The 27,914-nt window shown below is 49.1% G+C and overlaps 1 long non-coding RNA gene and 1 gene segment (V, D, J or C); one reads left to right on the top strand and one right to left on the bottom strand.

The window, feature by feature from the left end:
- Positions 1-281: 281 nt before the first annotated feature.
- LOC119964981 lies at positions 282-23,399 on the bottom strand. Its single transcript, XR_005460408.1, has 2 exons — positions 23,107-23,399; positions 282-2,056 (listed from the first exon to the last, which is right to left on the bottom strand). It is a non-coding gene; the product is annotated as an uncharacterized LOC119964981 (long non-coding RNA).
- On the top strand, positions 21,757-27,894 carry LOC119964951. The segment is given in 4 exon segments: positions 21,757-21,965; positions 22,152-22,447; positions 22,862-22,895; positions 27,049-27,894. Coding segments are annotated over 4 exon segments (708 nt in total).
- Positions 27,895-27,914: the final 20 nt, after the last annotated feature.

The following is a 27,914-nucleotide window of genomic DNA, read 5'->3' as shown; positions in this document are numbered from 1 at the left end:
AGCAACTCTCACAAGTATTGTGTTGGAAATTTTTTGAATAATGATAATAAGATTATAACCATAACCTCTAATTTATATAAAACAAATATATTTTAAAAAAGAGTATATGAAAAGGAAGAAAGATATCTTTATTGAAAGTGTTATGACACCCTGGGCTAGTGCACGGTCAATTCCAGCCCCACAGACTCCTGAGTCCCAACACAAGTGAATTAACCAATAATTTGTATAAAATTCACAGAATCTTTGGCTCTTTGACTGCTCAATAAGTTAATGCCACCTGGTTTGTAAGTTGACAACGATAACTGTTTATTTATAACACAAGCAAATTTGACATGTACAGCAATCACAATGGAATATCTGCTTTCTAATCTGCTATTCCCACCTTTTCCCATTCCACCCTCTACTCAACAGACACAAGACAGAAACACCCAGAGAGGGGGAAAAGGGTGAAAATAATAAGGGGGATTAATTTGAAATGAAAAATGAGTGTCCTTTCTTCGGGTATTGAAGTTATTGCAGCAGGTTGTCCTGCCAGGATGTTTTGGGATCGATCCACCGGTAGCGGTAGAGATGGTCTTCTGGCAGCAGCATTCAGCCAGTACTACCAGCCAATAGGACTCCCTCTGGGAGAGGCACTTCAACTTTTAATAACCTGGGCCTTGAATCAAAGGAACAGCTTCAGATCAGTTTAATTCTTACTTATTTCCAACTCCACCAGAATGACTAACAGTCTTACTGAGATAGGAACAGACTTCCCACACAAGATATTAAAATGGAGTTAAACATCTGAACCCTGTCTGCAGCTGGTGACTTGACTTTGGTTTCCTTGCAGTTCAGTCTGGCTGTGCAGAAAGAGAGGTTTTCACTTCAGATCATCAAAAAGAATCCATTAGATGAGTCATAGAATCCCTACAGTGCAGAAGGAGGCCATTAAGCCCATCGAGTCTGCACCAGCCCTTGGAAAGAGCACCCTACTTTGGCCCACTCCTCCACCCTTTCCCTGTAACCCAGTTATCCTATCTAACCTTTTGGAAACTAAGGGGCAATTTAGCATGGTCAATCCATCTAACCTGCACATCGTTGGACTATGGGAGGAACCGGGAGAACCGGGAGAAAACCCAGGCAGACATGGGGAGAAAGTGCAAACTCCACACAGTCACCTAAGAATGGAATTGAACCCGGGTCCCTGGAGCTGTGAGGCAGCAGTGCTAACCACTGTGCTGCTGTGCTGCTCAGGAGAGAGAAATCAGAGTTCTGACCCTCTAGCTTCTGACCAACACAAAAGTAAAACCGAAAACACAGTCACACGGAGGAAGGAACTTGCAGAGGAAATCTCAACCAATTGGCAGGTGCCATTGAAAAGGCCAGACACTCGAAGTCCACCTTAAAGGCATCGGCACATTAATTGTCCATGTTAAAAAATTGAAATTGCAAAATAAAAGAAAATAAAGAAAAATGATGGCCAAACGGGTTTAGACAGGAGAATCCGGACAAAAGGTGAAGCAGTTTGTACATATCTGAGGAAAAGAAGACAGTCAGATGTTTGTTCAAACACAAACAATAACCACGATTTGGTCTGTTCCACCACGGGTCCCCCACAATTGGTGCCCACCTTACTGTCCCCTCAGTAAACTCATTACCAAGTCACTGAGTAACCCCAGTGGGTGGGCACTATGGTCAGTCAGTCCGTTTCTGACCCTTCCTCCTGACGTCCGTGGATGACTATTCCACCCCAGCACTGAGTCTCTGAAGTAATGTCTCTTTAAACTGGATTTCTGGCTCCATTCCAGTCTCGTGAAGCCTGCCACACAATCTTTCCCCAAACAAATCTCAGCTCTTCTCAGTTCCTCTGACAGGGAGCTCAAGGTGAAGCAGACTTTGTCATATTCAGCTTGTTTACGGAGCTCTTGATGGTGTTTTCCCATCTGTCATCAATCAGGTGTTATGCCCATCAATGAAACTTCATCTTCTGATGCTTCAGGTGACCACAGCAGATAAGATTACTCAGCGACTTGCTCTGTAATCCAAGGTCACAGAATGCCGGAGAACAGCAACTCTAATCGACAAAAAACAACTTATTTTAATATTCTAGTTTGAGAAAGTGGAAAAACAAAAGTTTTAGTCTAAACAAAGCTGTGTGGCCAGTATAGAGAGAAAACAAGATTGAGAAAAACAGGGCACTGCTGATTATTATTGATTAATTAATCAAAGGACAATCATAGCTGGGTTAAGATCAGTGTTTATCAAGTGAGAAAATACAAAATCACTTCAAATATTAAAATCAAAGCAGAGCTGAAATAAAATGTAAAACACAAAATTGCAAATATTAGTGGCAGCAGCAGGCCTCAGGCCTACACTCAGAATATGTTTCTATTTGGTTCCAGACATTGACATGGTTTTGCTTCTTTGGCCATGATCTTCCGGCCATGCAGCGCCGGAAAGCAGCTCACCGCGGTGCAGCGGTGCTGGGGAAAGCCAGGAGACCCCGCTCCCGGGATCTACCCGGCTCACAACACAAATCACACAAGGTGCTGCAAGGTGAATCCCGACCATGGGCGGCATCACCTTTTAGCAAATCTGCATATCCGGGTGAGGCAGTAAGCCTAACTATAATGTGCAGATTCGTGAGGTACCTGAGGCTTTGGGTTTCAATCCCTTTGCCTCGGTGACCTCGGGTTAGCGCCGCTTGGTCCTGGTCCCTATAACCGGGGATTCCAGAAGGAACGGCATCATGGAGGTCTCCAAGGTGGTCAGCTGCATTCCCTTTGGACAAGGTGGTGCCTTGCCACTGCTGGTGCCACCTGAGTACCCTGGCAGTGCCACCTGGGTGCCAGCCTGGCACTGTCAAGGTTCCCATGTGGCACTACCAGCTGTCATTTTCTGCACATGCTTGATTGGGCTGGGGTTGCCCAGTGTGGGTTGGGAGGGGACCCTCTTGCATTCGGGCTGGGCGGGGAGCTCGGGGATTCTTTTCGTGGCCTCTGAGATCGGTACACCTTTTACAAATAGTTTCCCGATTTCTCGCTACAACGTGAAGGTCCGGCGGGCGGAGATTCCCAGTGTACCAAACGGGACTATGTGTGGCCTCGGCCTCGACATTCCCGTTCAAAGCCAATCGTGTTGAAAATCCTTGTGTTTCTCAGCACGGCGAGTGCCAGGAATCATGTAGCTAAACGCACTCGCTCGGGAACTTTGTTCACTTTTGGAAAGATCAGGCCTTACTTATCTCTCTCGTTTGTAGCTGGAGCATTTTCATTTTAAACTGATCCCAGATTCTAATAGTTTTGTTGTTGAGCTGCTTTCTTTAACTCTGCTTAAAATTGGATTTCTACCAAACTTCAAGCTTCAGGTTTATGTTTACATTTTGGGAACAAACATATTTTAAATTCTTCTTTCAGCCCAGCAGCTGGCAGCATTTGAATTAATGTCAATTGTTGTCAAACCTTTTCAAATTAAAATTTCCTGTTGAGAACTTTATCAGGAACCAAACCTCAAATCATTATACTTTGTAAACTGTAATTTACACTATCAAAATTCAAATGACTTCTTCCTCATGTGTGTGAATTTGGATTCAGATTTAAAGGGACAGATTTTCTTTCTCTTCAATAACATCATCGTTTTCAAAGGTCTTGTGCGGGATTCTCCGTCCCACCACCAGGGGGCGGTGTGAATCCCGATCCGCTGCCCCGATTCCGGCTGCCGGATTCTCCGTGTTGGTGGCAATTGGCAGCAGCTCCCCCAGCGATTCTCTGGCCCTCGATGATGCCAGCACACGCTGGCGCTCCCGCGCATGCGGCAACTCAGGCTGGCGGAGGCGCTTCGGCTCCATTTGGCTTGGCGCCAAACACTCCGGCACCGGCCTAGCCCCTGAAAGTGCGGAGGATTCCGCAACTTCCAGGCAGCCCAATGCCGGAGTGGTTCCGCCGCCCCTCGCCGCCGGTACGGCCCATCCTGCCGGATAGCGGAGAATCCCGCCCCTCGTGTTAAACAGTCTGATTCTCATTGGTCAGTGTGTTTATATCAGATCTCCTGTTCCCAAGCAGAAGATAACAATGGTCCTGAATGGGTTCAACCATTTTCTTTCTAGATAAAGTAAAGACTCAAAACCATGACGATACTGTGGCAATAAAAATCTTTAGATAAATTCTCCGATTATTAACGCTGCTGGAAATCTTGTTACATATAATAATAATAATCGTTATTGTCACAAGTAGGCTTACATTAACACTGTGATGAAGTTACTGTGAAAATCCCCTAGTCGCCACATTCCGGTGTCTATTCAGGTACACAGAGGCATTGGAGGTTACCTCGAAATAAAAACACGAGGGTCCATTCTGCTCGAGGGGGAATGGATCCATTCAGCAATCAGAAAGCTCAAGCTGTGATTGGAAAGAGTGAAGTTCCTGTTAGTCTGTGAGAGGTTGCTGCAGAGTCTGGTTCATTTTAGGGTGGCACGGTGGCACAAGGGCGGCACAGTGGCACAGTGGTTGGCACGGTTGCTTCACAGCTCCAGGGTCCTAGGTTCGATTCCCCTCTGGGTCACTGCCTGTGTGGAGTCTGCACGTTCTCCCCGTGTCTGCGTGGGTTTCCTCCGGATGCTCCGGTTTCCTCCCACAATCCAAAGACGTGTAGGTTAGGTGGATTGGCCATGCTAAATTGCCCTCAGTGTCCAAAAACGTACAGATGGGTTGCTGGGTTACGGGGATGGGGTGGAGGTGTGGGTTTGGATAGGGTGCTTTCCAAGGGCTGGTGGGGACTCGATGGGCTGAATGGCCTCTTTCTGCACTGCAGATTCTATGAACACAGGGAAAAGCTGTTGTATCTTTAGAGTCCATTCAAACTGTGCTCTCTGGACAGAAATCTCAACTCGAACTTTATAGCTTCAAACTTTGGTTTGTTTCATTTTATTGTACTTAAATCCAACTCAGAATCCACATTGTAAGGCTTTGAACTCAGATTGCTGGAACAACACAAACAAATGACAATTTGGAGAAGGAAACACATGAGGTGGGATTGTCCGACCCCCCGCTGGAGGATTCCCCAACTTCCGGGCGGCCCGACGCCGGAGTGGGTCATGGTGCTCTTGGCACTGGGACGGGCCGCCCCGCAATTCCGGGAGAATCCCGGCCATGAGATCTCACACACAAATTCTTCATTACACACAGACACACAAATATAACAGGGCGGCACGGTGGCACAGTGGTTAGCACTGTTGCTTCACAGCTCCAAGGTCCCAGGTTCGATTCCCAGCTTGGGTCACTGTGCGGAGTCTGCACGTTCTCCCTGTGTCTGTGGGCGTTTCCTCCGGGTGCCCACATTTCCCGAAAGATGTGCCATGAGGTAATTTGGACATTCTGAATTCTCCCTCTGTGTACCTGAACAGGAGCCAGAATGTGGTGACTAGGGGCTTTTCACAGCAACTTCATTGCAGTGTTAATGTAAGCCGACTTGTGACAATAAAAGTTATTATGTAAATATTTGTTTATTTCCATTCTTACAACATTTATCTGAACAGATTAAAACTTTCAGACTCTAAACAAAACTTCAAGTAGCAGTGGGGGTGGGGGTGGTGGGCGGGGGGGGGGGGGGAAGGAATCTTCGAGATTTTCACCAACAGGAACAATATAAACGACCAAAACTCCCATTTCCTCAGCCCCTGTCTGTCACTGGTCATAAACCCCCCGAGGGGTAACCCTCTCTCGCTCTCTCTCTCTTCCCCCACAACAAAAGCTTCAGTGACTTTACTTCAATGATTTTTTTCAGTATTTAATTATTTACCAAACATTCAGCAAGCGACTCGGCAACTCCCCAATCTAAATTTTTATCTGACGTTGCTGATGTTATGTTTATAGTCCGACCTCTCTCATTGCTTTATTACCAGGAGATGGATCCCTCACTGTTTTCACACGTTTCTCACTACACCTGACACTAGGAAACGGTCAATACCATTTTACTGCACCGGGTCAGTCACTACACCTGACGCTAGGAAACGGTCAATACCGTTTTACTGCACCATGTCTCTCACGATACCTGACACTAGGAAATGGTCAATACCATTTTACTGCACCGTGTCTCTCACTACACCTGACACTAGGAAACGGTCAATACCGTTTTACTGCACCATGTCTCTCACTATACCTGACACTAGGAAATGGTCAATACCGTTTTACTGCACCGTGTCTCTCACTACACCTGACACTAGGAAACGGTCAATACCGTTTTACTGCACCGTGTCTCTCACTACACCTGACACTAGGAAACGGTCAATACCGTTTTACTGCACTGTGTGTCTCACTGCACCTGACACTAGGAAACGGTCAATACCGTTTTACTGCACCGTGTCTCTCACTACACCTGACACGAGGAAACGGTCAATACCATTTTACTGCACCGTGTCTCTCACTACACCTGACACTAGAAAACGGTCAATACTGTTTTACTGCACCGGGTCAGTCACTACACCTGACACTAGGAAACGGTCAATACCGTTTTACTGCATCGGGTCTCTCACTATACCTGACAATAGGAAGTGGTCAATACCGTTTTACTGCACCGTGTCTCTCACTACACCTGACACTAGGAAACGGTCAATGCCGTTTTGCTGCACCATGTCTCTCACTACACCTGACACTAGGAAACGGTCAATACCGTTTTACTGCACCATGTCTCACACTACACCTGACACGAGGAAACGGTCAATACCGTTTTACTGCACCGTGTCTCTCACTATACCTGACACGAGGAAACGGTCAATACCGTTTTTCTGCACCAGGTCTCTCACTACACCTGACACTAGGAAACGGTCAATACCGTTTTACTGCACCGTGTCTCTCACTACACCTGACACGAGGAAACGGTCAATATCGTTTTACTGCACCGTGTCTCTCACTATACCTGACACTAGGAAACGGTCAATACCGTTTTGCTGCACCGGGTCAGTCACTATACCTGACACTAGGAAACGGTCAATGCCGTTTTACTGCACCGGGTCAGTCACTATACCTGACACTAGGAAACGGTCAATACCATTTTACTGCACCATGTCTCTCACTACACCTGACACTAGGAAACGGTCAATACTGTTTTACTGCACCAGGTCTCTCACTATACCTGACACTAGGAAACGGTCAATACCGTTTTACTGCACCGGGTCTCTCACTATACCTGACACGAGGAAACGGTCAATACCGTTTTACTGCACTGGGTCTCTCACTATACCAGACACGAGGAAACGGTCAATACCGTTTTACTGCACCATGTCTCACACTACACCTGACACTAGGAAACGGTCAATACCGTTTTACTGCACCGTGTCTCTCACTGCACCTGACACTAGGAAACGGTCAATACCATTTTACTGCACCGGGTCAGTCACTATACCTGACACTAGGAAACGGTCAATACCGTTTTACTGCACCGCGTCTCTCACTACACCTGACACTAGGAAACGGTCAATACCGTTTTACTGCACCGAATCTCTCACTACACCTGACACTAGGAAACGGTCAATACCGTTTTACTGCACTGGGTCTCTCACAGACTAGATTGTGTACACAAACTGGATTATGAAGTGTGATGTACCTGTGTACACAGACTGGATTGTGAAGTGTGATGTACCTGTGTACACAGACTGGATTATGAAGTGTGATGTATCTGTGTACACAGACTGGATTGTGAAGTGTGATGTATCTGTGTACACAGACTGGATTGTGAAGTGTGATGTACCTGTGCACACAGACTGGATTGTGAAGTGTGATGTACCTGTGCACACAGACTGGATTGTGAAGTGTGATGTACCTGTGTACACAGACTGGATTGTGAAGTGTGATGTACCTGTGCACACAGACTGGATTGTGAAGTTTGATGTACCTGTGTACACAGACTGGATTGTGAAGTGTGATGTACCTGTGTACACAGACTGGATTGTAAAGTGTGATGTCCCTGTGTACACAAACTGGATTGTGAAGTGTGATGTCCCTGTGTACACAGACTGGATTGTGAAATGTGATGTACCTGTGTACAAAGACTGGAGAGTGAAGTGTTATGTACCTGTGTACACAGACTGGATTGTGTAGTCTGATGTACCTGATGAGCTAGATATATCTCCAGTACAGGAGGAATCTACTCAGCCCCTCATGACTGTGCTAGCTGTATACTAGCGTTATTCACAACTAACATCTCAGTTTAATGTCTGTTATGGGGAATTGACTGGAATCTGTGATTGGACACAAAATCAGTCAGAAATATGAACTGATCCGAGAGAGTCAGCATGGGTTTAAATGAAAAATGAAATGAAATGAAAATCGCTTATTGTCACGAGTAGGCTTCAATTAAGTTACTGTGAAAAGCCCCTAGTCGCCACATTCCGGCGCCTGTCCGGTGAGGCGGGTCAGACATGTTTAACTAACCTGGTTAGATTTGTTAATGAGGTCCCCAATGTGGTAGATAAGGGAATGTCTGTGGATGTTATATTGATGGATTTCCAGGTGCCAAACAAGAGACTGAATCATATGGAATTTGAGGAAATCAATTTCCATGGATAAGGAATTAGTTCGGAGGGAGGAGACAGGGAGCAGGGATAATGGGCGGGATTCTCTCAGCCCGGAGCCGTGCCGGAGAATCCCCGCGACCGGGCCACGCCACCCCGACACCGGCATGTGATCGTCGCCACTGGCGCCCGCGTGTTTGGTGTGGCGCTGGTTGGGGGCCGCTCTCCGCGGGATGGGCCAAGCGGCCGCTGTTAAAATGCTGAGTCCCGCTGGCAGCGAGCAGGCGTGGATGGCACCGGCTGGACTCAGCATTTTAACTGTGTGCAAGGGTCGGGTGGCGGCCTGTGTGTGGGGGGGGGCCTACGACACCGGCGGGGGGCTCCGACACCGGGGGGGCCTTCAATGCAGCCTGGCCCGCGATTGGGACCCACCGATCGGCAGGCCGGCCTTTCTGTCCCCCGACTTCTATTCCTACGTGCCGGCCCCCTGTACTACTGCGCCATGTTGCGTCGGGGCCGGCACATTGAAGGAGGAAGCCGTGCATGAGTGCGTCGGCATCGGCACCACAGCGCATGCACGGATCCCGAGGCGTACAGTTAGCGCCGGGATTGGCAGCTGGAGTGGCGTGAACTGCTCCATTGCCGTTCTGGCCCTCTGTAGGGGCCAGAATTACTCTTGGCAGCAGCCTGTTCACACTGTCGTAAAACGCAACAGCGTTTACAATGGCGTGGACACTCTGCCACGGGATGGGAGAATCCCACCCCAAGTGTGTGTACTCCAATCAGCAAGATGTGAATAGTGATGTCCCCAGGGATCTGAGCTGGAGCCTCAGCTTTTCACTGTATTTCTCAATGACTTGGATGAAGGAATAGAGAGACATATATCCAAGTTACTGACCACACTAAGTTAGGCAGCTTGGAGGAGGTTACAGAGATAGGGAGGGTGGAGGACAGGGTGAGGTTTGAGAACAAGGATGAGAATTTAAAATCGAGGCATTGCTGGACCGGGAGTCAGTGTAGGTCAGTGAGCAGAGGGGGTGATGGGTGAACGGGATTTGGTGTGAGTTCAGATTCAGGCAGCAGAGTTTTGGATCAGCTGATGTTTACGGAGGGTGGTAGGTGTGAGGCCGGCCAGGACAGCATTGGAATAGTCACGTTTAGAGGGAACAAAGACATGGAGGAGATTCTCAGCAGCAGATGATGTGAGGCAGGACAGACTCGGTCGATGTTACCGAGGGAGAAATAGGCCGTCTTAGTGATGGAGCGGATGATGTGGTGGGAAGGTCATCTCAGGGTCAAATAGGACACCATGGCTGTGAACTGTGTGGTTCAGAGTCAGACAGGCCCAGGGAGAGGGATGGAATCAGTGTCTGGGGAACAGAGATTGTGATGGGGACTGAAGACAATGGCAGATGGAGATCAATCTGGGGATATGAAATCATCCACTTTGGACCAAAGAAAGAGAAATCAGAGTCATTTCTAAATGGTGGGAAGCTGGGAATTGTGGAGGAACAGAGAGATGACGCCAATGTTGTAAAGAGTCTGGTTGAGCAGCAGACAGTGCTCAGGGTGAGGGATGGAGTTTGTATCGGGAGCTGAAGACGATGGCTTTGATCTTCCCAATGTGTTTCCCAGTGAGCCTGGCTCCTCAGTCCTGACTGCTCTTAGCTGCTGTTCTTGTCACTGATTGGACAGTTATTGTTAGAGATTCAGACCACAGCAGAAACCCCCAGTGTAAAAAATAACAGCAATGACTGTCAGATCGGAAGATTGAAACGTAACCAACAGAGGAAGTGAAAGAAGGGGCTCAGAGCAGCTGGATGTTTGTTACTGACACGGGAGAAAACTGTGAACTGTGTCCACTGCCTCGAATCTTCCAGCACAGAAGGAGGCCATTCTGCCCATCGTGCTGTGACTTACCCAATTAGTCCCACTCCCCCTCTCTATCCCCATAACCCAGCCAATCGTTCCCTTTCAGGGATATCTCCAATTGCCTCTTGTAGGCCTGGGTCCACAGCACGAGACTGTCCCTAACCTGGCTCCAAATTGCCATCTCATTCATTCATTGGAAGACAAAATGTCTGGGCTGGGAAATGGAGCTCTGGGCTCCGAACATTCCCTCTCCCCTCCTGAGGGACACTTCATGCTGGGATACAGTTCCATGGAGCCTCACAGCACAATGTGGGGGAGGCCGTGGTGTAGTGGTAATGTCACTGGACTAGTAATCCAGAGGCCCAGGCTAATGCTCTGGTCACAGGTTCAAATCCCACCATGGCAGCTGGTGGAATTTAAATTCAATGAATAAACCTGGAATTAAAAGCTCGTCTCAGTAATGGTGACCATGGAACTGTCATAATATACATCCATGTATATAATGGTGTGCAGACAGGCAGTGATTGACACACAGGATGACCAGTAAGCACGCAGAACACAGCAGCCAATCACCAGACGGGACATGACCACTATAAAGCCAGAGGGCACCAGTTTTCCCGCTCTCTCGGGATCCAGCCTCTGAGACAGTCAGAGCTCGTGAGCAGCAGCCAGTGCAAACACCATGTGGTAGTCAGTTAGTCTGGTCAGGCTAGCATCAGGTCTGCAGTCAAGTCAGCATAGTGTCAACCCACAGTTGAACATGTATAATAGTTTAGATGTTAAATAAAATTGTGTTGCATCTCATCAAGTGTTGGAAGTCTGTCTCTCGCTACACTGCATCAAACGCAGTCCACATCGACCCAGCCAGCCCAACACATCAGAAACCATTGTCGATTGTCGTAAAAATTCGTCTGGTTCGCTAATGTCCATTAGGGAAGGGAATCTGCTGCCCTTTCCTGGTCTGGCCGACATGTGACTCCAGACCCACAGCAATGTGGTTGACTCTGAAATAGCCACTCAGTTGTATCAAATCGCTGAAAATTCTAAAAGGAATGAAACCGAACAGACCTCCCGGCATCGACATAGACCCCGGAAACAACAACGGCAAACCCAGCCCTGTCGACGCAATAAAGTCCCTCCTTCCTGATATCTGGGAACATGTGTCAGAATTGGGGGAGCTGTCCCACTGGCTGGTCAGACACAGGCATACTTTCAGAATTATGCTTCACAGATAATGCGCGCAATTCTCCGGAAACATTTCAAAGTGTTAGCGAGCGGGAATTGCTGCAAAGTTCCCGGCTCTCAGCCCAGCGAGCCGGCAACTCTATTCCACGTTAATTGGTCCATTGACGAGGCCTCACGGATTTCTTGTCTCAAATAAAGGCTCACCAGCTGATTCAACGATACCACGTTCGCTAACCCCCCACTAACAAAGTCGAACAGCACTTCACCCCTCCATCACACCCCCCTCTCCCACCACTGTGAACCACGCTTGTAGCTAACGATGCCCTCTCTGTGTCTCCTCAGGAAAAGCTCTCCCATAACCATCGGGAGAGGGCTCAGACTGGCGGACATAAGAATCCTCACCTCTTTGAGGAACAGGCGCTGGATGTGACGGTGTAGCCGAGGACAGAATAGTCACCCACACGGAGGCTGGCGGATGCTGCTGATGTGAGGAACCACCAGAATCCACCCAGGGACCTGTCATACGTGAGTTATTATTGCCTTACTGACTGGCCCATCCCTCCCACTGACCACATGTCCATTCTCCTGCACGTCCTCCAGCCGATGGCGCCAGCCCTTCCCGTGAGGCCCCCTCTCCTGACTCCGAGCAGAACACCTCAGAGGAGATCTCCAAGGATACAACCTTTATAATCGTGTCACAGCTGTCATCTTCCCCTCCACCAGTGCAGATACACACACCTCGGTGGAAAACCCATCCCCAGCCGAGGGTCCCTCATCCCCCATCCAGCACTGGGTTGGCAAGCCCAGTGCCCCCGGGCTCTTTGCCTGTGAGTAAAGATGGCTACTCACCTCCTCAGCTCCCCACAGCCTTCTGCCAGGTTCACCTTTTTTTTAATAAACAATTTTATTGAGGTAGTTTTTGGCTTTATAAACAGTTACAGACATCATCAGAAAGAAAGCAAAAGAGGCAAAAATGTGCAAACATCCACGTACTTTCAATACTTCCTTCGTAACATATTGCACAAGCCCGCTCCTCTCCCACCGGTACTACCCGCCATATTTTCCCACCTACTCTACTCTATCCCCTCCCCCCCACCCCCTGCTGATGCTCACTCTCCCGCAAAGAATTCAATAAATGGTTGCCACCTTCGGGTGAACCCCTGCACAGATCCCCTCAAGGTGAACTTAATTTTTTCCATCCCCAGGAAACTCGACATGTCCGCAAGCCACCACTCAGTCTTCGGGGGCTTTGAGTCCCTCCACGCCAATAATATTCGTCGCCGGGCTATCAGGGAAGTAAAGGCCAAAACATCGGCCTCTTTCTCCCCCTGGACCCCCGGGTCTTCCGAAACCCCAAAAATTGCCACCCCTGGACTCATCACCACCCTTGTTTTTAGCACCCGGGACATTTGTTCCACCACCCTGGCCAAATTTAACTTTGCAGCCTGCCCCAGTCTCGTGCCACCTGGATTCCCAAATACCAGAAATTTTCCTCAACCAGCCTAAACGGTAGCCCTCTCAATCTGTTCTCCAGGCCCCTTGCCTGGACCACAAACTTTTCACTCTTGACCGTATTTAATTTGTATCCTGAGAACTGGCCGAACTTCCTCAGCATTCCCAGTATAGTTCCCATCCCGGCCACTGGGTCCGACACGTACAGGAGCAGGTCGTCTGCATAAAGAGAAACCCTATGTTCAACCCCGCCCCTCACCATCCCCTTCCAACCCTCTGCGGCTCTCAGCGCAATCGCCAGCGGCTCTATGGCCAGCGCAAACAGCAGCGGGGAGAGCGGGCAGCCCTGTCTGGTCCCTCGGTACAGCCTAAAGTACTCCGACACCTCTCTGTTGGTCCTGACGCTGGCCCTCGGGGCCTGATATAATAATTTGATCCAATCCACCAATCCCTCCCCGAACCCAAACCGTTCGAGCACCTCCCATAGATAGCCCCACTCCACCCGGTCAAAGGCCTTCTCGGCGTCCATTGCCACCACTGCCTCCACCTCCCTACCCACTGGGGGCATCATTATCACATTAAGTAATCTTCTCAGGTTGGCGGCCAGCTGCCTACCTTTCACGAACCCCGTTTGATCCTCCCCAATCACCTCCGGTACACAGTCCTCCATTCTACCTGCCAGTACCTTTGCCAGGACCTTGGCGTCTACATTAATCAGGGAGATTGGCCTGGAGGACCCGAACGCCTCCGGGTCTTTACCTCGCTTCAATATCAGTGATATGGTGGCATGTGACATGGTCGGCGGCAGGGTCCCTCTGTCCCTTGCCTCATTGAAAACCCTCGCCAAGACCTGGCCCACCAGCTCAGAGAACTTCCTATAAAACTCTACTGGGTATCCATCCGGCCCCGGGGACTTCCCCGACTGCATGGCCTTAAGGCCCCCCGATACCTCCTCTACTCTAATCGGGGCCCCCAGCTCTTCCACTCGCCCCCAACTGTTGGAAATGTTAACCCGTCCAGACACCTTTTCATCCTCTCCGGTTCTTCCGGCGGCTCCGAAGTATACAGCTTAAGATAGAACTCCCGGAATACCTTATTCAATCCTGCCGGGTCCTCCACTTTGCGCCCCCCCCCCTCGTCCCTCACTGTACCTATTTCCCTGGCCGCCTCCCTCCTCCTGACTTGCTGCGCTAACAGTCTGCTAGCCTTTTCCCCATGCTCGTACACCACTCCCCTCGCCTTCCTAAGCTGTTCCACGGCCCTACTCGTGGATAGTGCCCCCAGTTCCGCCTGTAGTCTCTGCCTCTCCCTGAGTAAAACCTCCCCCGGGGACTCCGCGTGCTCTTCATCTATCCGACCCATTTCCCTGACCAATCTATCCATCTCTGCCCGGTCTGCCTTGGCTCTGTGGGCCCCAATTGAAATCAGCTCCCCCCGCACTACTGCCTTTAGCGCCTCCCACAGGGTCGCCGCCGAGACCTCCCCCGTGTCATTCACCTGCAGGTAATTTTGCATACACCTCCGAAGCCTCTCGCAGATCCCCTCCTCCGACAGCAGTCCCACATTTAGCCTCCATTGCGGGCGTTGGTAGCTCGCTCCCCCGATCTGCAGGTCTACCCAGTGCGGGGCATGGTCTGAGATAGTAATTGCCGAATATCCCGTGTTCTTTACCTCCCCTATACAATCCCTGCTTAGTACGAAGAAATCTACCCTAGAATATACTTTATGGACGTGCGAGTAAAATGAGTAGCCCCTTCCTGTCGGCTGTCTGGCTCTTCAGGGGTCCACTGCCCCCATTTGCTCCATAAACCCTTTCAGCTCCCTTGCCATTGCTGGGAGTCTACCCGTTCTGGGACACGACCGATCCAAAGCCGGGTCAAGGACCATGTTAAAGTCCCCCCCCTCCCATTATTAGCCTGCGAGAGTCCAGGTCCAGATCTTCCCCAGCACTCTTTTAATGAAGTCCACGTCATCCTAGTTCGGGGCATATATATTCACCAGCACCACTCTTCTCCCCTCCAGTCTGCCCTGTACCATCAGGTATCTGGCACCCCTGTCTGAGGATATGCCCTCTGCCTCAAATTGCACCCGCTTGTTGATCATGATTGCCACCCCTCTGGACTTCGAGTCCAAGTCCGAGTGGAAGACCTGGCTAATCCAGCCCTTCCTTAGCCTGGTCTGGTCAGACACTTTCAGATGTGACTCCTGCAACATAATTACGTCCGCCCTCAGGGCCCGCAAGTGCGCGAACACCCGCGCCCTCTTAACCGGCCTATTCAGTCCCTTGACGTTCCAGGTGATCAGCCTGGTCGGGGGGTACATCCCACACCCCCCCCCCCCCCCCCCCCCCCCCCACCCCGCCGGTCAGCCATAGCCTTTCTCGGGCCGGCCCCTGGCCCGTGCGTCGCGCCATTCCTGGCCCGCCCTTTGGCTGCCTCCACCCTCGACCTCCTTTCCAGTGCCTATTTCAAGTCCCTCCCCCGTCAGCAGAACAACCCCCCCCCCCCACCCCATCCCCCGATACCCCCACCCCTGCCATCTACTGGCTGTGACTTCCCTCCCCACCTGACTCCCTTGACTAGCCAATCTGCTAGCCCGGTGACTCAACACTCCGGCGCCTTCCTGTCTCATTCCCATTGTTTCCCCGTCCTCCTCCCCACTCCCCGGCACCCCAACCCTCTCTCCCACCCACTAGGGCAAGCCGGCTCCAGTGTCCTCCGCGAGCTGCACAAAAAGTACAAATCAGCCCAAACAGAAAAAAAAACAGAAAAAAGAGGAAAAAGCACAAAAATAAACCCAAAAAAAAAAACCCCATAAGAAACACGAGAGACCACAAAAAAAACCCCAAAAAAAGGAAAGGAGGGGTTAACCCCCCAAACCAATGTCCATGAACAAAGGAAAAAGAGTCCCAAATGTTCCGCTTGGCCCCTTTGGCCCAGCAAACCGTTGAGCAGCAGTTCAGGCACATTCGGCGTTCCTTCCCACAGTAATCCTCGGGCCCTAACTCGCGTCCTTGGGGCCTCCTTTCGGGACCAGCCCCAGGTCCCTCACAAAATCCATCGCTTCTTCGGGCTCGGAGAAGTAGTGGTGTTGACCCTGGTGCGTGACCCATAGCCGAGCTGGGAACAGCAGACCAAACTTCACGTGCTTCTTGAACAGCACCTCCTTAACATTCTTAAAGGCTGCACGCCACCGAGCCACCTCCTGGCTTAGGTCCTGATAAATGCGGAGAACACTGTTGTTCCACGTGCTGCTCCTGGCGTTCTTTGCCCACTGCAGCACCCGCTCCTTGTCCACGAACCTGTGGAACCTAATCAGCATCGGGCGGGGGGGTCCACCCGGCCGCCCCAGCCTTGCCTGCACTGTGTGCCCCCTCCAGCTCCGGCGGTCACGGAAAGGCTTCGGCCCCCATCAGCTGCTTCAGCAGGTCTGCTACAAACGCTGCAGCATCAGCTCCATCAGCCCCCTCCGGGAGGCCGACCATCCTCAGATTGTTCCTGCGGACTCTATTCTCCAGCTCCTCCACTCTGTCCAGCAGTCTTCTCTGCCGCTCTTGCAGGCCGTCAACTTCTAGGGCTGCAACCGTTTGCGCATCCGCCTGCTCCTCCACCGCCTCTCCCAGCTCCTTAACTTTAACATCCTGGGCGTCCAGCCTCTGGTTCAGCTGATCCACCGCTTTCTGGATTGGGTCGAAGCTGTCCCGCTTCAGCGCTTCAAAACTGGACTTCATTACCTGGAGCATGTTATCCAGCGCCAGCTGGATTGCTAAGTCCGGGGTCCGTGTGTCCGCCATCTTAGGTCCCAGGTAAGTTTCTTCAGGTCCTTGTCTCTGTCCCTTTTTCTCCTTCTTCTTCTGCCTTCTGGACTCTCGCTGTTCCATGTGCCGCAGCCCGCTCCTCAGCACTTTCGCTGCCGCCTTCCTTCTCCCAGCTCCTTAAATTTCACATTCTGGGCCTCTGAAGTGGGTCCAAGCGACTCAAAAACTTATTTTCTTCTCCTGGAGGAAGGAAGGTCCGTGGGTCCGCTATCTTACGTTGCAGGTCAGTTTCCTCTGCTCCTTGCCTCCGTGTCTCTCTCTCTCTCTCTTCCCCTACCTGCTGGCCTCCCACGGTTCCATCGATGTCAGCCCGCTCTCCTGCTCTTTCGTGGCAGCCATTTTTCCCCCCGTGGTCCGCTATCGCGGGGAATCAGCTCCAAAGCCCCGCCGGAGTGAGAGCCCGCCGAATGTGCGGCTCATTCAGGTATCGCCGCCACCGGAAGTCCAGGTTTACCTTTTTAAATGGAGTACTAATCGGCGTCAGCATAACCACTTACTGGGGAGGCGGCTGAATGATGGGAGGCCGTTGGATATGGGGTCGCTCTCGGCTCTGGGTCACTGTCCATGTGGAGTTTGCACATTCTCCCCGTGTGTGCGTGGGTTTCACCCCCACAACCCAAAGATGTGCAGGCTAAATTGCCCCTTCATTGGAAAAAATGAATTGGGTACACTAAATTAAAAAAAAAAAATTGTATGGAAATGGGGCTTACGTGGTGATAATTGGTTTCTTGCCGTGCTCCGGCGAGATCCTGATTTGGCCAATGGGAGCGGCCGGTTACATCGCAAGCTGTTTGGCACCTGGCACGGATCTCATTTTTGTCCTCTCCCGCCTTGTTTGAACGAGAGCGCAAAGAGGCTGGAGAATTGTGCCCAATGTCCCAGACAATATCACCATTCCCTGGGTATATCCTGTCTCACCAGCAGGACAGACCCAGCAGAGGTGGGGGCAAAGTGGTATACTGTCGGGAGGAGGTGCCCTGGGAATCCTCAACATCGAATCTGGACCCCATGTAGTCTCATGGTGTCAGGTTAAACATGTGTTAAATATGATTACCATACCCCACATCTCCCTCAGTTTATGAGACAGCACCACAATGTTGAACACCACTTGGAGGAAGCACTGAGGGTGGCATGGGTGCAGATTATACTCTGAGTGGGGACCTTCAATGTCCATCACCAAGAGTGGCTCAGTAGTACCACCACAGACCGAGCTGGCCAGAGTCATAAAGGACATAGCTGCTGGACCTGGGACTGCAGCAGGTGGTGAGGGAACCAACAAGAGGGAAAATTATACTTGACCTCATCCTCACCAACCTGCCTGCCACAGATACATCTGTCCATGACAGTATCGGTAGGAGTGACCACCACACAGTCCTTGTGGAGACAAAGATCCATCTTCATATTGAGGACACACTCTATTCTGTTGTGTGGCACTACCACAGTGCTGAATGGGATAGATTCAGAACAGATCTAGTAACTCAATACTGGGCATCCATGAGGTGGTGTGGGTCATCAGCAGCAGCAGAATTGGACTGAACCACCATCTGCAACCTCATGACTCTGCATATCTCCCACTCTACCATTATCACTGAGCCAGGGGTGCAACCCTGGTTTAATGAAGAGTGCAGGAGAGCACGCCAGGAACAACACCAGGCAATCTGGTGCATTACAACACAGGACTACTTGTGTATCAAACAGCGCTTTCAGCTAGTGACAGACAGAGCTAAACGATCCCACAACCAATGGATAAGATCTAAGCTCTGCAGTCCTGCCACATCCAGCTGTGAATGTTGGTGGACAATTAAACAACTCACTGGAGGAGGAGGCTCCACAAATATCCTCATCCTCAATGATGGAAGAACCCAGTGCATTCGTACTAAAGACAAGGCGGAAGCATTCACAACAATCTACAGCCAGAAGGGCCGAGTGGATGATCCATCTCGGTCTCCTCCTGAGGTCTCCATATCACAGATGTCAGTCTTCAGCCAATACGATTCACTCCACGTGATATTAATAAATGGCTGAAGGCACTGGATACTCAAAGCCTATGGGCCCTGACAATATTCCAGCAATAGTATTGAAGACTTGTGCTCCAGAACTTGCTGCCCCCCTAACAAGGCAGCATTTGACCGAGTGTGGCATCAAGGAGCCCAAGCTAAACTGGAGTCAATGAGAATTGGGGGCAAAACCATCCGCTGGTTGGAGTCATACACGGCACAAAGGAAGATGGTTGCTGTAGTTGGAGGTCAATCATCTCAGCTTCAGGACATAACTGCAGGAGTTGCTCAGGGTAGTGTCCAAGGCCCAACCATCTTCAGCTGCTTCATCAATGACCTCCCTTCCATCATAAGGTCAGAAGTGGGGATGTTTGCGGATGACTGCACAATGTTCAGCACCATTCACGACTCCTCAGATAATGAAGCAGTCCTTGTCGAAGTGCAGCAAGACTGGACAGTATCCAGAGTTGATTTGACAAGTAACATTAACACCACAGAAATGCCAGGCAATGTCCATCTCCAACAAGAGAGAATCCAACCATTGCCTCTTGACATTCAATGAATGGTGTCCCATCATTGAATCCCCCATTATTAACATCCTGGGAGTTTACCATGAACCAGATACTGAACTGGACTAGCCATATAAATAGCAAAGTCATCATAGTCCCAGATGACCATAGGCTGCTTTCCCCTTAGACAGGGAGATCTGGCTGGTGGTGATTTAACCTGAGGGACACCACACCTCAGGCGAGCGACAAGGTTCAGAATTCAGGATCAAAATCCAGGAATGCCCTCCCTAACAGCACTGTGGGTGTACCTACACCTCAGGGTCTGTACCCGTTCAAGAAGGCAGCTGATCACCACATCCGCTGGGGCAATTAGGGATGGGCAATAAATGCTGATCCAGCCAGTGACACCCTCATCACATGAATGCATACATTAAAAAAAAATCTAACATCAGCCTCTTCCCCATTCTGTTTGGGGAAGTTGGACCCTTTCATCAGGATATTTGACTGAAGGAGCCATCACTACTTTGTCTAATTCTGTCCCCAAACAAAATCCCCACACAAAATGAATTTACTTAGTGCCTTAATGTACAAAACATCCCAGGATGTTACGCAGAGCGGCAATAAGAGGAGCGAGGGAGTTGGGGGTATTTAAGGAAGATAAATCGAAGGCTTGGATTGAAGGATGGAGTTTGATGGAGTGGAGTGACCTAGAGAGGGGGAGGGTTTAAGGGTGAGAGTTCAGAGATCAGGCCCTAGGCATCTGAAGGCTCTGCTGTCAATGGTGGGATGAAGGAAGTAGCGATGGGCAGGAGACCAGAGTCAGAGGATGGAAGGGTGAGGGAGGGAATGTGAGTCTGCAGCAGGATGCAGAGGTAGGGAGGAGTGACGCCATGGAGGGAATTGGGGGTCAGTGAGGTCAGGGGTAAGAGGTCAGTGAGGTTAGCGGCAATAGGTCAGTGAGTTCAAAGGTAACAGGTCAGTGAGATCAGGGCTAACAGATTAGTGATGTAGGGGATAACAGGTCAGTGAGGTCAGAATTAACAGGTTAGTGAGGTCAGAATAAACAGGTCAGTGAGGTCAGGGGTAACAGGTCAGTGAGGTCAGGGGTAACAGGTCAGTGAGGTCAGGGGTAACAGGTCAGTGAGGTCAGAATTAACAGGTCAGTGAGGTCAGAATTAACAGGTCAGTGAGATCAGAATTAACAGGTCAGTGAGGTCAGGGGTAACAGGTCAGTGAGGTCAGAATTAACAGGTGAGTGAGGTCAGAATTAACAGGTCAGTGAGGTCATAATTAACAGGTCAGTGAGGTCAGAATTAACAGGTCAGTGAGGTCAGAATTAACAGGTCAGTGAGGTCAGGGGTAACAGGTCAGTGAGGTCAGAATTAACAGGTCAGTGAGGTCAGAATTAACAGGTCAGTGAGGTCAGGGGTAACAGGTCAGTGAGGTCAGAATTAACAGGTCAGTGAGGTCAGAATTGACAGGTCAGTGAGGTCAGGGATAACAGGTCAGTGAGGTCAGAATTAACAGGTCAGTGAGGTCAGAATTACCAGGTCAGTGAGGTCAGGGGTAACAGGTCAGTGAGGTCAGGGGAGTTCTGGAATGCCACTTGGGGTGCGAATCTTCAGCTTGTTGTGCTCTCGCTTGAGCTCATCCATCTTTGAGGAAGTCAAAAGGTGGAAAAAGGGGAAGCTGTAGATGTGATGTACACGGAATTCCAAAAGGTATTTGGTCAGGTGCCACACAAAATCTTACTGCACAAGATATGGGGCTGGATTCTTCGCCGCAAGGTCGTCATGGGTGGGACGCAGACCCTGTAAAGGTCCTTTGACCTCGGGCGGAATGTCCGGTCACCGGGTGGATGTGGCTCGAGAATCCCGCCCTGATCTCATGGTATACAGTGTAATATCTGAATATGGATGTAGGATTTTTTGGTGAACAGAAATCAGGGAGTGGGGTAAATGCTTTGTTATGCGTTGGCAAGCTGTAACTACAGATCACGTTAGTCTGCAGGTCCAGCAAGTGATCAGGAAGGGAAATGGAATGTTGGTGTTTATTATAAGAGGAACAGAAAAAAATCAAAGGGACATTTTACTGCAGCTGTACAGGGATAAAGTTCAGAAGAACGAGACATGAACTTCAATAAAGATATCCTGAGGGGACTAATAGAGTGAATGAGATTGTTCCCTCCTCTCAGGTAGAGGGAGATGAAAACACAGAGGAACAAATAGAGAAATAAAGTGAGGGAGAAAGAGAGATAAAATCAGGGTGAAAGAGAGAGAGACAGAGAGAGAGTCTGAGGGACAGGTATCAACGGAGAGAGAGAGAGCGGGAGATCAAGCAGATACAGTGAGACAGGAAGAACAAGACAGAGAGAGACAGAGAGAGAGGGGGAGCGACAGAAACTGAGGGACTGACACTGAGGGAGTGAATGAGAGAGAGAAGAGGAAGTGAAGGTGCTGACGTGGTGTCTCTGCCTCATACCATTTACATACTGAGGAACGGGCAGTCAGACTCTCACAGGCTGCAGCTTTATAAAGCAGAGCCCAGTGAAGGGAGAGTTTATCAGTAACCAGGCACAGGGACAGGAGCAGACACCATGATTTCAGCCATCCAGCTGATCTGGCCTCTGGCATTCTGCATCGCAGGTACAAATCTCTCTCCTTCCACCTTGAATATTTTCCTGCTCTCCATTTCAATCCAATTCTACTGACTTGTGATTGAAGGGAAAATGTTGAAAGCAGAGGAATAGTCAGTGTCTCCAACAATATCTCATTGTACAGGCTCTTTCTGTGACAGTTCTTACTTCACTCTGTTTCTCTATTACCCCTCAGGTATCAGTGGAGACATCATCATGACCCAGTCTCCCCCGGTGCTGTCATTGAGCCTGGGCCAGACCGCAACCATCACCTGTACGGCCAGTCAATCTGTCAGCAATTATGTTGCTTGGTATCAACAGCGAGAAGGTCAGAAACCGGCTCTGCTGATCTATGATGCAACAACCCGGTTCACAGGAATATCCGACCGATTCACCGGCAGTCAATCTGGAACACGATTCACCCTGACAATCAGCAATGTGCAGAATGAGGATGTCGCTGATTATTACTGTCAGGCGTATAGCAGCTCCACCGGCAGGTCTACACAGTGATACAGAGCCTTACAAAAACCTCAGTATTCACAGCACCACCTCCTCTCCTGACACGAAGCACAGTTTTATATAATATATGAACAGTTTTATATAAACACAAGAAAGGAACCTGAACACATTATTATCACTGTCCACTACACACTCCAGTCACTGAAGGCCTCAGGTTTTTTATTCTCCATGTCCACATTGTGAAGAGCAGCTGAAAGATTTATCATTCAAAATTAGACTTTTCAAATCTCCCAACAAACCACAGAGATATTGAGAGAAACAGAGAGTGAGAAAGAGTGAGAGAGAAAGACATGAGTGAGTGAGAGACAGAGAGAGGGTGAGAGTGAGTGAGTGAAGCAGAGAGCAGAGGTTTTTGTACAGCCCCTGCACTGGAAGCTGTCAGTGTGGCATACGTTCGGTAAAGGAACCAAGCTCAGACTGAGTAAGTAAACCCCAATCCTCCGTTATTAACCCTTTCAATACTGAAACTTTCTCAAACACAAATGCTGAATAGCTGAAGGTGTTAGTGAGGAGCTGCAGTGAATGAAATGGTTCATTGAAGAACACTGTGTAGAACAGGGTGCCCAGCTGTATTTCTTTAGTTCCATTCCCCCCTTTAAGCAGCAAGATATAAGTAAGCAGCTTTTACCCACCGTGTGGAGGAGATCTGGACGTTTGCAGACTGTGTTCACATTCCTGGACCATGGAGTGAAATCACTCACTAGACTCCTGTCAGTCTGTGTGTGACAGACACGGGCAGAGTTTGATGTGAGCTCTGGCTCCCTGTCACACTCTCTGATATAACTGATCACAGCAGCAGCAGCAGCACAGTTAGACACCGAGGTCCCACTTCCCCCAGCTTTAACTCTGCTCTCTCCACTCCCTGCTTATCTCTTAGCAAAGTTCTGATGACAAACAGGTCCAGCAGGGCTCACAATCCAGTGGCTTCAGTGTTCCAGGCTTTTGAGGAGACTCTCAGTTACTTTCTCTTTGGGTCGAGTTCAGTCTGATATTTATTCCTGATCCAATATTCCTGAAAATCCCTGGAGATATTTTTATTGTTTGATGTGATGTGTGATCTCTGGCTGGGCCAGCATTTATTGCCCATCCCTAATTGCCCTTGAACTGAGTGTCTTGCTCGGCCATTCCAGAGGACATTTCAGAATCAACACATTACTGCGGATCTGGAGTCACTTGTAGGCCGGACAAGGTCAGGCTGGCAGGTTCCCACTTCAGACCCACACATCCCATAAATGAATTTTTAAAAATGGCCCAAACTCCACTTTCCTGTCGGTCCCCATAACCTTTGACCCTCGTCAATCAGATATCTGTCGAACTCAGCCTGGAATATATATAATGTCCCAGCATGCACTGCTCTCTGGGAAAGAGAATTCCAAAAACTAATGACCCTCTGAGAGAAGAAATTCCTCCTCATCTCCACCTTATTTTGAAACTGTGTCCACTAATTCTAGATTCCCCACGAGGGCAAACATTCTCTCAGCATCCACCCTGTCAAGCTCCCTCGGAATCTTATATGTTTCAATAAGATCACCTCTCATTCTGCAATGAGTACAGACCCAACCAGCTCAACCTTTCCTCATCAGACATTCCATTCCTCAGTGGAATCAGTGGTTACGGGGATAGGGTGCAGGAGTGGTCCTAAGTAGGGTGCTCTTTCGAGGACTGCATGGTGGCACAGTGGTTAGCACTGCTGCCTCACGGCGCCAAGGTCCCAGGTATGATCCCGGCTCTGGGTCACTGTCCGTGTGGAGGTTGCACATTCTCCCTTTGTTTGCGTGTGTTCCGCCCCCACAACCCAAAAATGTGCAGGGTAGGTGGATTGGCCAAACCAAATTTCCTCTTAATTGGAAAAAATGAATTGGGTATTTTAAATTTATTTAATAAAAAAAGAAAATGTAGGGTGCTCTTTCTACTCGATGGGCCAAATGGCCTCCTTCTGCACTGTAAATTCTATGATTCTATGAGACCAAACCTTTCCCCAGTACTCACGGTGTAATCTCCCCAATGTGCTGTATAGATGGAGCAAGACTTCCCTACTTTTATACTCCATCCCCCGTGTAATAAAGGACAACATTCCATTGACCTTCCTCATCACTTGCTGTACCTGCAGGTTAACGTTCTGTGATTCATACACAAGGACACCCAGATCCCTCTGTACCACAGCTTTCTGCAGTCTCTCTCCATGTCAATAATATTCTGCTTTTCTATTCTCCCTAACAAAGTGGACAAGCTCACATTTCCCCACATTATACTCAATCTGTCAAATGTTCTCCCCACTCACTGAACCTATCAATATCCCTTTTCAGACTCTGTATCCTCCTCACAACTTGCTTTCCTACCAATCATTTTATCATCAGCAAATTTAGCTACAATACTCTCATTGCCTTCATCCAGCTCATTAATATAGATTGGAGAGTTAAACCCCAAACAACAGCCATCTTCCTTTGTGCTGGGTATGACTCCAACCAGCGGAGAGTTTTCCCCCTGATTCCCATTGACTGCAGTTTTGCTCGGGCTCCTTGATGCCAAACTTGGTCAAATGCTGCCTCGATGTCAAAGGGCAGTTACTCTGGCCTCACCTCTGGAGTTCAGCTCTTTTGTCCATGTTTGAACCAAGGCTGTAATGAGGTCAGGAGCTGAGAGACCCTGGCAGATCCTTAACTGAGCGTCAGTGAGCAGGTTATTGCTGAGTAAGTGCTACTTGATAACACCGTCGTTAACAACATCAATCATTTTGCTGATGATCGCGAGATGACTGATGGACAGTAATTGTCCGGATTGGGTTTGTCCAGCTTTTTGTGGACAGGTCACACCTGGGTAACTGGTCGATGCCAGTTATGTATCTAAACTGGGGCAGCTTGGCTGGGGGGTGTGACCTGGACACAAGACCACCAGAAATAGGGGCAGGATTTCTCCAGTGTTGCTATTCAATTCTCCCACCAGCAGCACATCACCGCCAGCGGGTTTCACAGTGGCATCGGGTGGTTGCTGTGGCAAATCCCATTGACAATCGACGGACAGATATAATCCTGCCACCAGTGAATGGCACGCAGTCAAGAATCACGCGGCTGGTGACCGGACGTTCCCGCACAGGAGCAAGGATAGATTATTCTGACCCCTGGACACAGAGGCTAATCGGAATCTCAGTCTTGACCTGAGCCCAGGGCTGGGCAGCAAGGTTTGAAGTGAAATCTAGAACCTTCTACACTGGCAGCCAATCAGTATCCTTTGTGAAGTATGTCGATCCACATCTGCTCCAAATTTCTGGGATAGATTTCTCCGGTTCTGTGTGTGATTTGAGGTTTGTTAATGTTCAACCTGTTCCCCCAGAAATAATGATCAATAGTTCGAGCATCCTGATAGGTTAATAGTCTCTTAAATGGGACACTGCATCTTTAAATGTTCTCATTATTAACTATTTCAGTGCTGAATTTGTAGTGAACTTCTTTACAAATGTCTAAGTATCATTCTAAAATGATTTAATCAGCTTAACATCAAACCTTTACCCTCCTGACTCTGAACCAATTTGAAATCCAATTTGTCACTTTCCCTTGGATTCCATCAGCTTTTAATTTCCAAACCCGTCTGTCATTGGAAACTTGGCAAAATCCTTGGAAAACCCATGTTGTCAACATCAAACTCACTCCCGTCATCAACCCTCCTCGTTCCCTCCTCATCAAATTCAAAATTGCTCCCTCGGCCTATCCCTTCCTCCCTTTTTAAACAACGGTACAACATTATCATCCACCAGTCCTCTGACACCAAGCCTGTAGTCAGAGAGGATTGGAAAATAATGGTCAGAGCCTCCGCTATTTCTTCCCTTCCTTCCCTTAGCAGCCTGGGATACATTTCACCCGGGCCTGGGTGTATCACCCCTTTCAAAGCTAATAAACACATTAATATCTCCTCTCTCACTATCTTTATCACATCCAATATTTCACAATTCTCCTCCTGAACTCCAATGTCTGCTTTGTCCCTCGCATTAGTGAAAACTGATGTAAATTATTCATTAAGAACCATCTCCATGTCTTCCACCTCCACACACAAGTTACATTTTGCTCTCTAATTGATCCCACTCATTCATTAGTTATCCTCTCACAATGTCCCTCACTCTTGCTTTGTGTGAACATATTTGTTCTGAAATCTCTCTATCTCCAGCTTGAATATCCTCCCCCTGCTCTGTCACTGTTTTACCATCAAGTCGCTGTTTACTGTCCATTTTGGCAAATCCCAGTTTCAGAAAATTGGCCTTTCCCCAATTTAAAACTTTTCCTCTTGGTCTGCCTTTACCCTTTTCCATTACTGCTCTAAATCTAACTGAATTATGATCACTATTACCCAAATACTCTCCCACTGATACCCCTTCACCTGCCCAGATTCAATCCACAAAACTGTCCAAAACTGCTCCTTCTCTTGTTGGGATTGTTTTGTGCTAGTTAGAAAGGTTGCTCAGAATGGATTGTCAGAATTCCGGATCATCTATACATTGACACATGTCTTGATTCCAGTTAATATTTGGGAAGTTGAAATCCTTTATTAAGGCAGCAATTAAAATTCCTTCCTTTCTCTTTCAGGCCGTGAGAATTCACAACCCACACTGACCCTGCTGCCCCCCTCCCTGGAGGAGGTCAAGACCAAGGGCACTGCCACCCTGGTGTGCCTTGCCAATCACTTCTATCCCGATGAGCTGGTGGTGGAGTGGAAGAAGGATGGTGCAGCCATTTCGGACGGGGTTCAGACCAGCAACTACCTGCGAGCTTCGGACAACACCTACAGCGTCAGCAGCCTGCTGACCCTCTCTGGCTCTGCCTGGGAGTCCAACGCCCGCTTCTCCTGTGCCCTCACCCACATGAGCCTCTCCTCTGCCCTCAGCAAGAGCATCAGGAGATCAGAATGTGCGTAGGGTGTTAGAGACAGTCCACAGAGGAGACACAACTTTAAATAGAACAGGGGTGAGCTGGGAGGGCAAAGGGCATTGTCAGCACTGAATTACAACCTTCTCGGGACTGGGTCTGAGACACTTCTGAGGGTCAGGGGTTAAGCCATGTTTTTGGGACATTGTAGAGGGATATTTACTCTGTATATAATCCCATGCAGCATTTGTCCTGGGAATGTTTGATGGGACAGTGCAGACTCGTGATGCCAAGTAAAACCTCTCAGATGCTGAAGACTGTCAGCTGTACCAAAATAACGTGACCCCTGAAATCTCTGCTTCAGGAAACCAGACCTCCTTCCTGCTCACCCTGCAGTTACAATTTAAGGTTTAGTCACCGTTTAAAGGGACAGGATTCTCATGTCATTGAGAAAATCTCCATATTTTCCCTGAGAATTTCTCCAGCTTTCTCTGGCTGGGCTGTTTATTCAAGTCTTTTTTCTGACAATGTAAATCTGTAAAAGGTAATAAACATTAAGAATATTCAGTATGTGTCTCGTGTGTGGT

This window comes from Scyliorhinus canicula, chromosome 4 (genome assembly GCF_902713615.1).
Source record: "Scyliorhinus canicula chromosome 4, sScyCan1.1, whole genome shotgun sequence".
In the NCBI taxonomy this organism is placed as follows: domain Eukaryota; kingdom Metazoa; phylum Chordata; class Chondrichthyes; order Carcharhiniformes; family Scyliorhinidae; genus Scyliorhinus; species Scyliorhinus canicula.
The sequence above is the reverse complement of the archived record's forward strand: the minus strand, read 5'-3'. Positions and strand labels throughout refer to the sequence as shown.